The 16825-nt window shown below is 45.4% G+C and overlaps 1 protein-coding gene across 1 annotated transcript in view; it reads left to right on the forward strand.

Annotated features, from left to right (window-relative positions):
* LOC104514340 (lethal(3)malignant brain tumor-like protein 4) overlaps positions 1-16825 on the forward strand; it is a 47691-nt gene that overhangs the window by 25113 nt on the left and 5753 nt on the right. The window contains 10 exon segments of the mRNA XM_010157992.1: positions 308-468; positions 2080-2156; positions 3743-3828; positions 7711-7821; positions 8997-9111; positions 9216-9315; positions 10129-10305; positions 11676-11822; positions 12193-12254; positions 14534-14697. Of these exon segments, the coding sequence (XP_010156294.1) occupies positions 308-468; positions 2080-2156; positions 3743-3828; positions 7711-7821; positions 8997-9111; positions 9216-9315; positions 10129-10305; positions 11676-11822; positions 12193-12254; positions 14534-14697 (1200 nt within the window).

Consider the following 16825-nt stretch of genomic DNA (forward strand, 5'->3'; position numbering starts at 1 on the left):
GCCTCTGCCCACTAACATAACAGGACCCGCAATGCTCACGCGTATCCTCAGCCGCTACTCATCACTGCAGGGCATGTGCATCTCTGTTGTGTTTCTGGAGATTCTGTTATTTGAGCTATATCAGCTCTTTTTTAGAAATAGCAACAATCATTACCAAAACACATGGGAATCTTGTCCGTAGACCTCCTGCTAGTAACTACAGTGTGTTTTAGTCTGTGGGTTTTGGGGTTACAACCTGCAACAAATGAATTTATAAGGATAACTTGAATGGCCTGACTTAGAATGTGTCTGATTTCCCTTTTCTGAGGTTCCTCTGTCCCTCGAACTCTCTGATTTTCAACTGGGAATGAAAGTAGAGGCAGTGAACAAGAAGAAACCACTGCTGATGTGTGTCGCAACCATCATGGACAAGGTGGATAACCGCCTGCTAATTCATTTGGATAACTGGGATGAGACTTACAACTACTGGTAAGGCGATTCTATTTCCAATATCTGTCTGCAAGTAGGCTGTGGGTTATTTCACTCTCCCACTAAGGCTAATATCTAATATTTTAAATGTAGTAGCTTCAGTCGGGATCTTAATCAGTTTTCAAGCATCTGAGTAATTACGTGGGGTTTTTGCAAAGTGCTGGTTTCCCAGTAGCTTCCCAAGTGCTTGTCACTTGGCCCAGTGCACAACCAGTGGAGTTAGCTGGAGCTGCCTGTGCAGCCTTTGAGGGTTTGAGATAACACAGCTGGCTGGCTTGGGTCAGGTCAGGGAATGTTCATGTTATCCATTGCTCTGGCAGAGCTCAAGGAAGAGGAAGCTCTGCTAGTGACACCAGCTGGAATTAGGAACATCCTCTTCTCCAGGACTAGGAGTGGGTGTTGGCATGTCTCTCTGCAAATTTAAATTTGGAAGCAGACAGTACTGAAGTCAGTAAAAATTGTTTCCATTTGCTGCAGTGGCGTTTGGCTAAGACCCTTTGAAAATAAAAATGATTGCCAACATTTAGGCTTTTAAGTCCTGACCTGAACTACGGTTGTTCTGCATCTGAGAATCTTGATCCCCTGCCCTTATGCTGGGGCCAGCTGGAATATTAGTCAAGGAAACGTTTTCCCTCCTTGGTCCGTGTTTTCCAACCTACATGAGCGGAGTAACTTTATTTGAATTTGTCTGTGAAAGCGACACAAGGCCCATGCTTGTCCAAACAGCGCTGATTCTGTCAGTATTCTGTGTTCTCTCCCTTGTCTCCTCTTGTTTAGTTTTTTCAGAATAGGCCCCTGTTTGGTGGCAGGTTGGTCTTGTCTTTCTTTGCCATAAATACGTTGCGCAGAGCTTTGTAACACCACTGGTTCCATTTGCAGGGCTTCAGATCTCGTTCCTTTACCATTTTAGCCTGTGAAGTTTTTTTTTCTTGCCATGGTTTGTTTGGAATTTGAAAATTTTCATGGGGAACACAAGCAAACAAAGCTTCAAAGTAGAGCTTGGCTGAAAACACACAGGTTTTTCCCTAGACCTGAAAAACTGCTTTGGTCCCTTTGTCGGAGCAGATGTGACAAAAGGGGCTGTCTCACGTTGGCCTGTTGCCTCCTTCTGGGACTCAGAAGGTCTAAACAATAAAATTGGGAACCAGGCACTCTAGGCACTAGGTTTCAGCTTAGAATAAATGGATAGCATGCAGTTCTTGGCAAAGACCTTAAAAGTAATTTTCCCTTCTTCCACAATAATGGTGTTTCAGTTAGGGACGAGGGTTTGGTTTTTGCTTCTTCGCTTCCTTTGTGTTGAAGTTCAGCTTGGATTATCTCTGTCCAGGCTCAACTGTGGTTGGTATGGTTGGGGGGTGGGGGGAGGGTTGTTTTTTTTTTCTTAAAGCACCAGACTTTGTGCTTTGTATTCCCTTGTCTTCTGGGGCAGCTTGAACGCCTGGAAAACTTGGTGTTATAAATTCTAACGAGGTAATGCTTGTCTTTTACACCATGATCACACCCACTGAAAGCATCTGCTAACCCAGCAAAGGCATATCAGACAGCATTGGAAATTTTGCTTTTCTTTTTGCTTTAAAATTGACTGGTGCCAACTTTCCCTCTTTGACTCAGGTGTGAAGCCAGCAGCCTGTATATCCGTCCTGTTGGATACTGCCAAGAAACTGGAACCCCACTGACACCACCACCTGGTATGTTGAAAGTGAGACTTATTTCCTGCCTCAGTCACAAAACCTGCAAGCTTCATCTTCCACATAATAACGTATCTGCAAGTTACAGGTTCCATTCAGTACTCTTCTCTCTACTGACCGAACAATGTGATCGTTCATACTTTTTGCCACTGCATTTTATTTCATTTCATAGCTCTTTCAAAAAACAGGGCAGGGTTTGGTAATTGAATTTGATTTCAGTAAGGGAAAGAACTTTCAAGTATTTGCAGCATTTCCTTTAAGGTGAGCTGGAGGAAAGAGGAATCACTATCATGATTTCATAGATGATAAGATGGAATTTCTGAAAATGAAGGAGTAGCTGAAGCCACATCTCTTTCTGCTGCACTGGGATTCTGTACGTGAATAGAATGTTGGCAAATGGAAAAGGACAGAACCTACAGGAAAATCAATGTTGTTTTCAGGCCTTGGAAGTGCTCATTCACCTTTAAAATAACAAATTTTAAAAATTATATCTGCTGTTTTCTGGATTGGCAGCCCTGGAGCAAGAATTTCTGCAATGACTGTGTATTAAGTTTAGTAGAGTGGGTGGCACTACAAGATCCCTCTGCATTGGAGGAATTAACCTCTGCGCCTTTGCTGCAGATGCAAAAGGACTTGTAAACACTTACCCTTCAGCAACATCACATCTGTTCCTGCTCCTGGAACGTGCAACAAGGCTGTGGTGTGCAGCGCCACTGCTGCTGTCACCATGGCCTCTGCCGCTGTCAGAATCTGCAGTCAGTTCTGATTTCTCTGCTGGCTGCTGGGAGATTTATCAGACAACCGTAGAATGGTTTGGGTTGGAAGGGACTATTAAAGGTCATCTAGTCCAACCACACTGCAGTGAGCAGGGACATCTGCAACTCCAACAGGTTGCTCAGTTTCCTGTCCAACCTGACCTTGAATGTTTTCAGGAATAGGGCATCTACAGCCTCTCTGAGAAACCTTTGTTGGCCCAGAAGGCCAACCGTATCCTAGGCTGGATCCAGAGCAGCGTGGCCAGCAGGGCAAGGGAGGGGATTCTCTCCCTCTACTCCACTCTGGGGAGATCCCCCGCCTCCTGCAGTTCTGCCTCCAGCTCTGGGGACCCCAACATCAGGAGGACACGGAGCTGTTGGAGCGAGTCCAGAGGAGACCACAAAGATGCTTCTGTTCCAACCCAAACCATTCTATGGTTCCATGATTTTATCTCCAGACTGCTAGTTTTACTCAGCTCTGGCACTCACACATGGAATAGTTAATAAAATAGGAAAAGAATTTACTGATGCCATTGCACATCACAGAATCCTCTGAGTAGTGCTTAATTGGCAGCTTTCTCTAGAGAATGAGAATTGATTAAGCTGTACAGAAAAGAATTGTTCAGGTTTTTCAGCTCAGGGTTAAAGCCCTGTGTAGAAGCTGAGGAAACTTGCAGTGCTGCTGTGTGTGCTGTAAGTGGTGTGTGTGAACAACCAGACCACTTTCCAGCACCATCCATTCTAAGTGCTAAATTAGCATAATAGCCTTGTGTGCAACAATAAATGTGAGTTTTTCTTACTTAAATGTTAATTCTTTGGATTATTTTTCAGGTTACAAGAATTCCAATGCCTTCTCATGGGAGAAATACTTGGACGAAACTCATTCCCAGGCTGCCCCAGCAACAGCATTCAAACCGGTTGGTGAATTCCTCTGATTGTCCTAGATCAGACGTTAGATGTTGTTAGATGCTTTGTTTGATGGTGGTTCCTGGTCTGTGCCAAGAGGCTGAAACTGGGATTTTTACATGGAGTTTATGATCATCTCTGACCGCTGCTAAAACAAAACACACAGCACATGACAAGACTGTATTTTTTAAATGCCATGAAAAGCTGTCTTGGAAAGGATTTTTGACTACACATCTTTAGTTGCTCCATTAGCAGATTTAAGAGAAGAGCCTTCAGTCCACACAGATAATGGTAGCTGTCAGAGGAGTGTGTGAGGGGTGGTACCTTGCCTCAGAGAAGGCAGAGAGGAGAAAGAGCTGCTCGTCTGCCTGAGGTCAGACTATGCGGGCAGAGGGGATCTCCCAGTTGATATCTGAGCAGGATGATGCTGGTTGAACTGACTTTCCAGACTCTCTCCTCGTGGGCGTCAGAAGTTGATATCACTGGCCTGTAACAGGGACATTTTGAAGGGAAGGGAGGAAGGGGTGGCGTGTGTTGGAGAGTTCCTTCTTCAGGTGTCTTCTTCCCCTCGAGTCGTAAACACTTCTTTAAAATATTTTCACCTTGCAGTTGTGCAAATCCTTATTCCCCTGGTTGGTGAGGCCGGAGTTAAGGTAGAGTGAGAAGTTCCTGTCAAGTACTTACATGTTCTAGTATAGCTCTCAGTTCTAGGGGGGAGCCAGCTGTGCCCTCCCCAGAAACAAGCACATACAGGTGATAGAGCATCTCTGCTGAACTCCTAGATGGACTAAGGTCATCCTGCAGACTGAACTATAGAATCTCAGACTGGTTTGGGTTGGAAGGGACCTTAAAGATCATCCAGTTCCAACCCCCTGCCATGGGCAGGGACACCTTCCACTAGACCAGGTTGCTCCAAGCCTCATCCAGACTGGCCTTGAAGACATCCAGGGATGGGGCATCCACAGCTTCTCTGGGCAACCTGTCCCAGCGTCTCCCCACCCTCTCCAGGAAGAACTTCTTCCTGATGTCCCATCTAAACCTGCCCTCTTTCAGTTTAAAATCTGAAGATGGTTCTCTTAACCTTGGGAGCATGAACTTTTGTTTCTTACATTGGAGTTCAGGGCGTTTATCTGGAAGCTCACTGTGAGCAGAAACAAAACAAAAGCCTTTAAAATAACTTCATTTAAAAAAATCCATACTTTAAAGTGCATTTTTCTTTTTTCCTTAGCTTCTTCCACACTGGTGGCTTACCTTTCCAAACTTTGCAGTACATTTAAAACCTTTCCTGTGCCATAGTGACACTTGTCCTGATTCCTTTCAATGCAGCAGGTTAATACCTGCTGCCCTCCCCTATATTTTGTTGGTAAGCTCTTCGGGACTGAGGAGGAAAAGCAATCAGGGAGGGCCCCGATAAGGGAGGTGAAAATCCAGCTGGGCAGGTTTGATAATTGCGAGATTTCAGCAAGTGGCCATTTAAGTTGTAGGTTGCAAAGTGGGTGTCAGGGAATGGGAAAAGTTTTGCCTCTTTAAAGAACTCTAAGGCCATAGCTGGAGTTATCTACAGCACGGTTGAACTCCCAAACACCCCTTGGATTAAGGTTTTCCAGGGTTGGGCAGACTTCGATTGTGCAGCGCAGCACCTCAGAGCCGGTGTGCAGGAGAAGCAAGTGAACCCCGTCAGCAGGACACATCCCTTGTCCCTGGTGTAGGCTCAGCCTTTTCCTGAGCTGTGCTTCTAAAACCCCGGCAGTGCTGGAAGACAGGAACCTTCAGAATACAGGAGCGAAATAATGCAGCAATTGGGCTTCAGCACAACAGAGGAACAGTAGAATTAGTTTTGTAGGGACAAATATTACGGAAAGATAATAAACTGCTTCACAGTACAAAAAGTGGAGTGCCACCTACTTGAAACTCCCCCTTCTGAAGTCCTCAGTAATCTGTTGTTACGGCATTCTTTCCACAGATTTCCAGAATATAAAATGTGTTGAGAAATGTCACCCAGCGATAACAGGGACAGGGAGCCTTTTCAGCACTGAGCTCTCATTCCTCCAAAGTGAAGTGTCTTCCCAAGGGGGAATGCAACTGCCTTCTCTGCCTCTTTTTTCATGTACCTCTTATTGGTTTGTTCCTTCAGGTATCTGGCTGTGAGAGAATAGTAGCAGGGCCAATTCTGGCTCTCGTGAAAGTCCAGAATATAAATTAGCATCAGAGACTCTGTTTTGAAAATGAAACAGGAAAAAAAATGCATTTGATATATCAACAGTTAATAGAACTCTCTCAAGACCAGACCTCATTATTTTTCTGGCTTGGTTGGTCTGAAGTGCAAGTACATGGCACAGTTATTGATTTTTTTTTTTATTATTATTATTATGGCTAGCAATTACAGGAAATCAGTACATAAAAATATGGTTGTGAGACAGAACAGGCATTTCTCACTGAATTAGTTTGTAACAGTTTTCAAGAGCTATCTTAAGTAGTCTGGAGACACTGATCATCAGCACAAATAGCAGATCTTGTGTCTGGATTTCTGCCTTCTCCTCCACCCAGAAGCGCAGCAGGAGACGGCTTGTTGTCAGCATCACTATTTCAGCCCATTGTCTTGGGCTGTCAGTTCAAAAACATTCATAAGCTCTTGCCAAAAAGGCAGCAAGCCTTAAACAAATAGCCCTGCTATCTTCCGGGCAGGATCTTGTTCTCCTGCACTTCGGCTCCTTCCTCAAGGAAGACAGACAAGGTCGGCTGGTTCAATAAGATGCTCTTAAAACTAAAAGCAGTTTAGACTGTCTGGCTTCCGGTGTGTCATGTGGCTGAAAGCCTGTGGATAAATGTCTGTGTCCAGGTGAACAGACCAAAGAGGAACTTCAGGTTTGGAGTCTGTAATCCCCTTAGCTCAGACATGGACCTCCTTCCCTGCCCCCAGCTGCTGCCAGCGAAAGGGTAAGGAAGGTCGGGAGGAAGGAGTGATTGCAATCATCTTTTCATTAACCTGGTCTTCTTCAAAGACACAATTTCTCATCTCTTGCTAAAATCCTGACCTTTGTGTGCGGAAGTGAGGAACGACGTGTTTTGAATGAGTATCCAGTGCTCCAGAACCCCCAGCTGGGGAGGTCAGAGGAGGAATTTGCAGTCAGTCATTTCAAGATAAATGGAATAATGGGTAAACGCTGTGTGTTACTTAAGAGATTTATCTGTGGGTGCTCCAGAGGGCGTGCATCAGGTCAGAGGACATTCTGGAGTCATTTGGCTGCTGGGGTTTGAGAGAAAGGGCAAGTCCCACTGCAGAGGGGAGACTCCAGTGCCTGGAGCCGCTGTCGTGTGCCTGCACCGCAGTCCTCAGCAGTCGTCGTTAAGGAGCACACGCAGTTGTCGTACAAAGTAGATGGTAACCTGCTTAGTGAAGGTAAATAATGTCCAGATGCTGCTTCTGATGCCCAGAAGGATGTCGTGAAGCTTAGTGAAGAGACATGTCACATGGGGGTGTGGTTCAGGTGTGAGACAGTGGTGCACTGGCCACTGTCCGTGACAGATGCAAGATAACCTGTGCTGTGTTTGGGGATTTTGCTGTCAAACTGCGGAGTCCATGTGTCGGTGGTAGTATCTGGCCTTTTTTCTGGTAGGGAAGTACCTCTTGCCCTGGCTGTGAAATGCTCCTCTGCACTGAGAAAGCTCAGACTTCCTCTCGAGTAGTTTTGAGCGTCTGACAAACAGACAGCTTAATCCTGTAGGAAACTCTGGTTTTAACCTCTGAAGCAGTCTACTGTGTGGGATCAGGGGCCAAAGCTGCAAAGGCATTTGAATGATAGATGAAAAGTTCAGCACACTTTAGTCAGAGCAAGTGAGTAGCTCTGAACGCTCACCCTTTTTAGCATTCTGCTTACAATCTTCTCTTACAGCCTCCTGCTCACGAATTCCAAGTTAACACGAAGTTAGAGGTTGTGGACAGAAGAAATCCCATCTTGATAAGAGTGGCAACAATAGTTGACAAAGACAACCAACGCATTAAGGTATGACCTTGTTTCAGAGTCCAGAGCCCTTGTGCTGAGGGATGTAGTGGTTGGCAGTACAGCAAAACTACCCGCTTGGTGTGAGGAGCAGCAAGCAAACGCCGTGCAGATGGCCCAGTCTACAGGCCTGCCCACCTGGAAATGATTGCAGTCATTCTCTCCTGTTGAAATCTGATGGAATTGCCTGGCGTTGTTCGTTACTGTTTTAATGTAACTATTTTGACATAACATTTGACAGTATGGTTTTCCATCAGCCGGTTCTGTGTGATTGGTGCCGGTGAAGCCAGCATTAATGTGCTGCTGGTGGGAAGCTGCCGGACAGTTTTTTTTCTCCTAGTATATTTAAAGGAAAACCCAAAGCAAATTAAACCCTGGCTCATGTAGGAAGCGGCTTGATTCTCCCGTATGAATTTGTTACATAAATGCCTTTTAACTAATTATTTTCACCTTAACATATTGTCAGGAAAATCTGGTGTGCTTCAGCTTTTGAGAGATCAAGTATCAGCCAGTTAAAGTGGAGGCTGCACTGGTGGAGGCTCCTCAGCCACAGGTCTCCTTCCCAAAGGATGATTATGTGGGCAGGAGTACAGTTCGCTCTCCATCAGCCATTTGATTCCCAGTTTCATCACTGTGCTTGCAAGCAAAACTCGAGTTCTGCCAACATACAGTAGCACAATACTCAGTTTGTACATGTTTGAAACTTTGCCACGTAGGCAACCCAGTAGCCTTTAAGCTGCAGTGATCTTTAGTCTCTGTTAACCTGACCCAGATCTGAGCTACCTACCCTCATCCAGCAGAAGATTCTAGCTTGTTCACTGCAAAACTCACCAAACCTGTTGGCTTTTGTGGTGTTTGGGATCCTCAGGAAACAAAACAATTGAAGAAGCAATTCTGTTTGCATAGCTTTAGTTTTTGAGTGCAGAGTGTGCTGGAGCACCCTGCTGTCTGTGATTTCCTGCACACCCTGGGGTTTGCCTGTGCCACCAGAACCTGGTGGTTTGTTAAAACACAGATGGAGGGCTCAGGAAAACAAACAGTTAACTGAGCACAAGGGGTGATTATGCTGGACTGAGAGATTGAATGAATCAGCTCCGAGCTGAGCAAGGTGAAGTTAAAATAAAAGCTGAGTCATGTCCTCAACTCTATCTCTCACTGAGACTGTGTGCTTCTTTTAGATACGTTTTGATGGCTGGGACAGCAATTACGATTTGTGGGTCTGGGCAGACTGCCCTGATATTCATCCAGTCGGCTGGTGTGAGAAAACTGGACATCCTTTGCAAGTCCCTCCTGGTAAAGTAGATGGCATCATGTCGTAACGTTGAATTACTTTCCTAATTGCAGCCTGCTCTTGAGTGTTTTACATCCCTGTTTAACTTTTTTGTTCTTATTACCAGGTACTGTTGATTTAGTGGGAAAAATGGGACAAGGGTGTCCTACTCCAGGCTGCCACGGGATCGGACATGTCAAGGGATCACGATACGGAACGCATCATACGTATGTACATGATTCTTCTTGGAAGGGTTCTGCCCGTGAGGGTCCGAGTGCTGTCCGTAGTAATAATGCAGGACAAGCACCCGCACTGCACTGGCATGATCTCAGGGTGTTTATTCTGGAGATAGTTTATAACTGCAATTGCAGCTCCCTCTTGTGTCTAAATGTGTTGCGTCATAAATTATTCTTATTCCGGGATAATCATTATAACTGCAGCGCAAGCCAACGTAGATTAATTCACTCCAATTTCTACACCCCAGCATTGCTGGAGGATGATTTTTTTTTGTAAAACAATATACCTGAGAACAGCAGGCAGGGAGACAGTTAAAGAGAGAGAGAGTGTGGCTAGATTATTCAGGTGCGGGAGTGAGATCTAGCTCACGTTTTGTGCTCTGCCTTTTGATTTCTTATGTGCTCTTGGAAAAGGAAGGCTTTTCTCGATTAAATTGTTTTAAAGAGAAAGAAAACTATCTCAGATGGAAGGCCTGAAGATCCAGTAGTACATAATGTGGTAAAGCTCTTTGAATATTTTAGAGCGAAAGTTGCAGGATTATCTTGTTTCATGAAATAGTGCTCAGACAAGCAGGTTACAGAGGAAGAGCTCTTCATGTTCTCTAAGATGTCTCCTTCAAAACATGACTGGTTTCTAATTCTGCCAGGTAGTCCCCTGCTTTCCCACACCTAATACTGGGTAAAAACATCCCCCTGAGTGGTTTTGGCCTCGCTTTCTCTGAGTTTGTCTGCCTGAGGCTGCTCAGACTGTATGGCTTAAAAATATGCATCTCTCTTTTTTTGTCTTTTTTTTCTTTAACACAGGTTAATTGGCTGCCCATATTCTGAAATGAACCTCAAGAAAGAGAACATATTACACGACCGCCTGGCCGGGGAGAAATACTGCTTTAGCAGCAGCATGCAGAAACCCAAGAGGCTGGAGACTCCTCCCGCATTTCTGTTGGGAGGAGGAGAGTCTTCTGAGGGCTGTCCACAATCCAGGTGAGCTGAACCCTTGTCTTGGGCAGGTATGGTGGAGCAAAATCATTTTTCAAGGTTGAAATCCACAGGAATTGGCAGAGAAGCAGCAAAGCATTGAGTTCATCTGTCTGTGATACTGACCCATGCCCCAGACACTCTTAACACAGAGCAGTGCACTTTTATACCCTTATATGCCTTAATAGGTTTCTTGATTCCTTAATCCTGCTGCTCTGGTCACATTCCAACAAAGGAAATTGCATTCTGTCTCCATAAATTTTTCCTTGCTGTTTCAATTTAAAATACATCCTTTTTCTTCGTTTTCTGCCCTAAAACTGTTAGGCCAGGTTATTTTGCACTCCTAAACTCTAACTGCAGCCTACCCCAGCGTCGGCTGCATTGCACTGGTAGGCATAATGATGCCGTGTATCGCTTGGGAAACAGGTTGAGTGCCTGCAGAGGTATTATTTTCTTACATGAAAATCTTGGAACTGAGTAGCACTGAAACAAACTGTGTATTAGTTCTTCAACTGCAGGAGGCAGTTAAAATGTGTCATGGGACAGACCTGGACGTGAAGGCTTTTATTATGGTCACCTTTACTCCGCACAAATCCAGTCTGACCAGAGCAAGCTCCAGCAATACTTCTGGTCTTTGCTGTAGATGAAGGCTTATTATATTAAAGTTAATCTGTTTTGCATAGATTTACAACATTTTCAAGATAAATTTGGCCAGAAAAAAGGAATGCTTCTCTCCCCTTTCTGGCATACATGGCCGAAATTGGCCTCTTCCATCCCAGAAATATGCCCAGGGTCTCCATTTGCTAATCTCAGCACGAGGATTGTTGCATTTCAATGACACTGTTACCATAAAGCGCTCTCAGGAGCTTTGGGATTCTCCCAGAACTGATGGCACTCTAAAATTGTAATATATTTCTATTCGTCTAAGTATTTCACTTCCTGATAGCGGGAGGTCTGAAATCAGCATCCAAATCTGACACACTACTGGTTGTTCTTCCTGGGACAGCTGCGTAGCTCACTCGGTTTATGCGTCAAACTCACTCACCGAGACTCCTAAATGTTATCCAGAGGTATCAGGATTCAAAAATCTTAAATCTCTTGATTTCACCATAGCACATGCTTCCGCGGGTTTCTTGTAGCTGCTGTGATCAGAGCCTCACTCCACAGGGACTGATTTATTTCACATAATCCCTCTCAATCCGCACTGAAGGGTAAAAAAAGCACTTTGTACTGTAATGACAGTGGAGAGAGGAAAGCTACTACCACTAGGTGGTAGTTGTTGCTCTCACTTGCAAGGAGCAGCCAGCTTTGCTCTCCTGCAGGAAAAGGGAACAGAGGGTGTCAGCTTAGCTTCTATCATTTATCTGTCTTTCCAGAAAATCTGCACAAAACAGTGAAAAGTTGTGTCAAAACAGTGTTCACGGTCTGTCAGAACAGTCTGAAAACAACCAGGAGAGGGACCAGGTGGAAGGGGATTCCTCTGCAGACATCAAAGCCAAACCAGAAAAATAAATGAGATTTTTGTGATGTGTTTTCATGCATTAACAGTTGTGTTTCTTGATGCTGCTGCTTTATCTGAAATACAAATGTAAATCGTAACTTAAAACAGCCCGATCTGGCCAGAGATTTGCAGCACAGGGTTTTAGAATGACGGTGTAAATCTCCCTTCCTCCTGTTATTTTGGGCCCTCTCTTTCCTGCAGTAAACTCAAATCTGAGTTCTAGCCATGAATTGAACAGCACAGTCCTTGGCTTAGAGAAAGAGGTCAGAGGCAGAGCAGTCTCTTAACAGGGGAAAGGTTATGGTTCCTACAAATCCCATTAATCTCTGTACAGAAAAGAAATTTTATCAATGTGTCCATCTTCTAAAACGTTTTGTAATTGATGTTTTCAGGCTTGGGGACTTACACACCTATGCAAAGTACCAGCAGGAGAAACAGCAGAGCAGTGGGAAAGGTAGGTTAAATTTTATTTCTTTTTCTGTGTGTGCATATGTGTGCAGTATCCCACAGTCACGAGGAGCATGGAAAACTTTGCATCTTCGTGTCTGGGATTCCGCAGTCAGGGGACAGCACATGCTGGAGGTGATGGTAATGGTAGTCCTTCTCCCTTTAAAATGAGGAGGAAGGGTAAAATTACTTACAAGTGAAAGGTTTAATACTTTGCAGAGTGAAGCCTCGTATTTATTAATCGAGAAAACAAGCCTGCACCCTCTCTTGTGCCACTGCACGCTCCCCAGAGTGCACAGGGGTTTGGTCCCCGAGAGGTCGATAACCGCTCGGCTGATGGAGCAGCAGCGGTGTCGAGGGAGACTGGCTCAAAACCTGGCAGATAGTTGAATTTCCATCAACTTCTGTCTTTAGAGCCCACTGGGTATTCAGAAACATAATTGGAATCATTTTTGGTGGTGACTTTTTTAAGGTTCTCCTAAGGATGAAAAAGAAAACGAAACATTAAGTGGAAAACCAATGCCTTTTTTAAAACTTCTTGTGCTGGTACGTGACAGGTTAAGTTTTAGAGAAGCTTTTTGGTATCACTTTAGCAAACCATATGTTTAACTTTCAGATTTACTATAAAAAGCCATTTCAGAGAACCGAGCTGACCAGGCTTTTAGGAGGATTTAACATGGTAATAAGTCTGCAATCAAAAATAGCTAAGCAGGCACAAACTGGGACAGGTGCCTAGCTGCTTTTTTTTTGGTTTTAATACTCATTTTTACCTAGTGCTGACTTCGGCAGTCAGGGCTGGAGAAGTCTGCCAGCTACGAGCTGCAGTTGCCGCTGGCAGGGAAAGCTGTCCGCTCTCCCTTCACGTTCACCTTCAGCAGAATGATGGAGGGAAACTGTAATAATCCACTGACCTGTAATTTCACCTTTACCCAGAGCTTTCACCCCATCTACGTTCAGACTGGTAGAACCCAGCTTCCTTCTGAAAGGGAAAGTCATTTGTTCAGATGGTGGTTTGGATGTTTACTCCCAGGATTTGGAGACGGTCTGTGACAGAAGCAGTGCCCACCCAGCAGGAAGGTGGCACTATGTACAACCTAAGACCTGCTGCGGCAGGGGGTGGGGGACTCCTGGGAGTAGGTGACAGCCTTCCAGGAGCTGTCTCCTGTGCCCTGGTGTCACCAGGAGCATCGGCTCCTGAACCAAGCAGTTCTTACTCAGGCTATTTTTTTTTAAATCCTCCCTCATCGGTCTCATGGAGACCTGTATGTGATGCTCCTTTAGGGAGGTGGAGACAGGGAAGGTGACACAGCTGGGTACAAGGGAGTGACGTTTTACTAGGTCAGGCTTTACCTCCAGCACCGCTTTCACTTCGTCTGAAAGTGAATATTTGCCTGCTCCAATTGGTTGGAGCAGGCAAATATGGAAATTCGCTATTTCTTTATAATCCTGCTTTCCTTTGTGCGTTACACGTAGCGACCCATGTATGCACCGTGCTCCGAACAGCCGTGTGTCCCCCCCAGCCAGCCGTACCTGCGCTGGGCATTCCCGAATCTTTCCGAAGGCAGGAATAAATGGGAATTTTGTATGGTTGCCACGGGATGGCGCCGGGCAGCCTGCACATCCTACACAGCCAGGCAGCACGGGTCGGGGACCGCACACGTTAACCAGAGGAACGATTCCCATCTTGTTTCCATCCTCTGCTTCGCTTCCTGTTGTATAAGCAGGCACGTCCCTGTAGGACCATGACTCTGCACTGCTCCAGTGATCTCATTAGGGAGGGGTGATTTCTTCCTTTATTTGCCTTGATTTTTAAAGCTTCTGTCACTGGACACATGAGGATGGAATGGGTGTCTGGAGGTAACGAGCAGCACCCCTGGCCTGGGATTCTACTGGGGAGGCCGTGCCATCGGCTGGCACAGAGTGCTCCTCCAGCCTGGCTACAGCTGTGAGCTGGAGCAGTGCCATTGCTTTCCAGCTGAAGATGCTGTTACCAGAACTCCTCCACCTTGTCAATAAAACGCTGCAAACATCTCTGTTAGCAGCATGACATCATTTTCCAGGGAAGAAGCTAATGATAAAGCCTCCAGCCTGGCAATGTTATCTTTTTTTCCTTTCTCCTTCTTGGGAGGGTGGGAAGAATGCCCTGAAAGCTCAGCGTGCCATGCGGTAGCCGTGCCTGGCTGTCCGCTCATCCTGCCTTGCTTTTCCCTCCAGATTGTGACCCTTCCTCCTGCTTTGTAGTAATTGCTCCTACTTGAAGCCTGGCTCTGACTTTTCCTTTTCCAGACCCTGTTGTGGATCTCCAGCAGGCCCTGCACCAGTCCTTCATGCCTTCCCTGATCTCTAACCCGACCCACCGCCTCCATCTCTTCTGGAAGAAATACTGCAAGCTCTTGCCAGAGATCTCGGGCCTCACAGCCAGACACGTGGCCAGCTGGACTGTGGAAGAGGTGAGTTCCCTGTTCTGCTCTCTTGGGGTGCGGGAGTGACACAGTCCCCCTCTTCTGGGAGTGTTAGTTGGAGGACATCCTTAGCTTTTTTTCCTTTCCTAGGCAATGCTTTTCTGTTGGCTTTGCATATGCTGTAGCTGACTCAGCTAGAAGTTATACCCAAGTCCCTTTATAAGGGAGCAGAAGGATCCCTGTTAACCCTCTGGTATCCATGGCTTATGTCCCTGAATAGGATTCCCTCCCTTTCTTTGTTTTTCTGCCCCTTGATCTTTTAGTTCTCAGGCCTGAGTTGTGATTCTGACAGCAGATTCTGTTTCTCTCTGATCTCCCTCCCCCTTTGCTGCTGATTCACTTTTACATGGCAGATAATTCCAAACTGCACTGTGCATGCCCACTCCTCCTGCGACTCCCTCCCTAATTCCCTTGGAACAGAACTGCCCACAGCTTGACCTGATTCCTGACAGAGGTAGCTGTGCTGCTGGGGATACGTCTGCAGTGCTGGCTCTTGACGTGTCTCCTGTAATTAGGTGGCATGTGAAAAAGTCGGTATCTTTTGTGTGCTGAGTAGTTGGTTTTTGCCTCGACGCCTTGGGCATAAATAATATTTGTATCTCCACTTGGGAAGCGATGACAGTTTGGATCCTGGTGCTTAATTGCAGGCCATTTAATTCAAGGAAATGTGCTGTAATGTTTTGCTTGCAAGGAAGGTAATCTGCAAAGCAGGAAAAAGGTGCCATTCTTCGTGATGCACAGAGGATCTTCCGAGACTTGTAGAAAGTGCATTTTCCCTAAGTGCCTCTTAAATCAGATATATCCAGTCTTGACTTTGCTCTTGAGGTTGGAGGGCTGCTAGGAGACTGGGGGCATTGCAGTATCGCAGGGGACAGGACCACAGCAGTTGTGAAGGGGATGGAGCAATTAGTGTGGCTGTTTAAAAACTTGGTCATTTTTGTTGTTTTTTGGTAGCATTGGGGTGTTTTGGTAGTGAAAATGTGTTTGAATTAACTTCGTAGCGAGGAGGAAAAATCGCTCTGCAAGATTTGCTGTTTATATCCTTGTTTTGAGAAAGCTTCCAATGATTTTACCAAAAGGTCTTTTAGAAAATCAGTGAGGGCGGAAGCAGTTAATCCTCTGACATGAAAATCAGAATCTCTTTCTTTTGGATAAAACATGGAGTCTGGTTCATGGAAGAACAGAGTCAGGACACAAGCCAAATATAATGTGTCCTTTGCAGCTGACCTTTAAAGCAACTGCTGGGTAAATTTATCTGGGATATTAGTTTGATAACGGATGAATGTAAGCAGGGACCACAGAGCATGGACGCAGGGCACTTTGGATATAGCAATTCAAAGCCCAGAATATGCTGCTCCGTGCTGCAGCCTGAGGTTTTGACTGCCAGTAGCAGCGCGAATGGCGCATTACAAAGATCAGTCTGGGCACCGCAGTGGGCTGGCTGAGGTCATTACAGGTTTTGACTTGAACTGCAGTAAAGTGGATCTGGTTTTGCAAATTACGTTCATCACTAATTCCCATAGGAATCAGTCTGGCCTCTGTCTGAACACTTGCAGGATCAGCATGTGCAGTGAAATGTAGCCGCAGGTCTGCAAGTTGAAAGCAGCTGGACTTTCTGTGTTTTAGTGAGTCCAAAGTACATTTGATCTGTTGGCAGTTGGACTCCTAACATCTTCCTACAGGGCAAACATTTGCCTTTGGGTTGTGCTTTGAACTCGGCTGCACAAAGAAGGCCATTCTGCTGATCTGAAACGAGCAATGGGGGTGTAAAATTCTCTGTTTTCAGACTGAAGGACTGTTTTTAGTTTAGAAAACCCACATTAAGGAAAAAAATGTTGCTTTAATCCTCTGTTGGTTGAGAACAGCTGAAATGGCAGAGCAGCAGCAGTGTTTAGGGGCCCTCAAGCTAAAAAACTCTTGGTAACACTGAAGTCAACCAGAGTAGTTACTTTAATGCAGCTTTATTTATTGAAAGCTTCCTGCCATGTTTTCAGAGCACGGCTGGTGAAGAATATCAACTCACAGAAGAACATTAATACATGCTAGAGTTGTACTGCTCATTAGTTAATCCTGCATCAGATGCTAATACCTGGTGGGGGGACTGTCCTTGTGCTAA

This window comes from Eurypyga helias, unplaced genomic scaffold (assembly GCF_000690775.1).
Source record: "Eurypyga helias isolate BGI_N326 unplaced genomic scaffold, ASM69077v1 scaffold19248, whole genome shotgun sequence".
Classification (NCBI taxonomy): Eukaryota; Metazoa; Chordata; class Aves; order Eurypygiformes; family Eurypygidae; genus Eurypyga; species Eurypyga helias.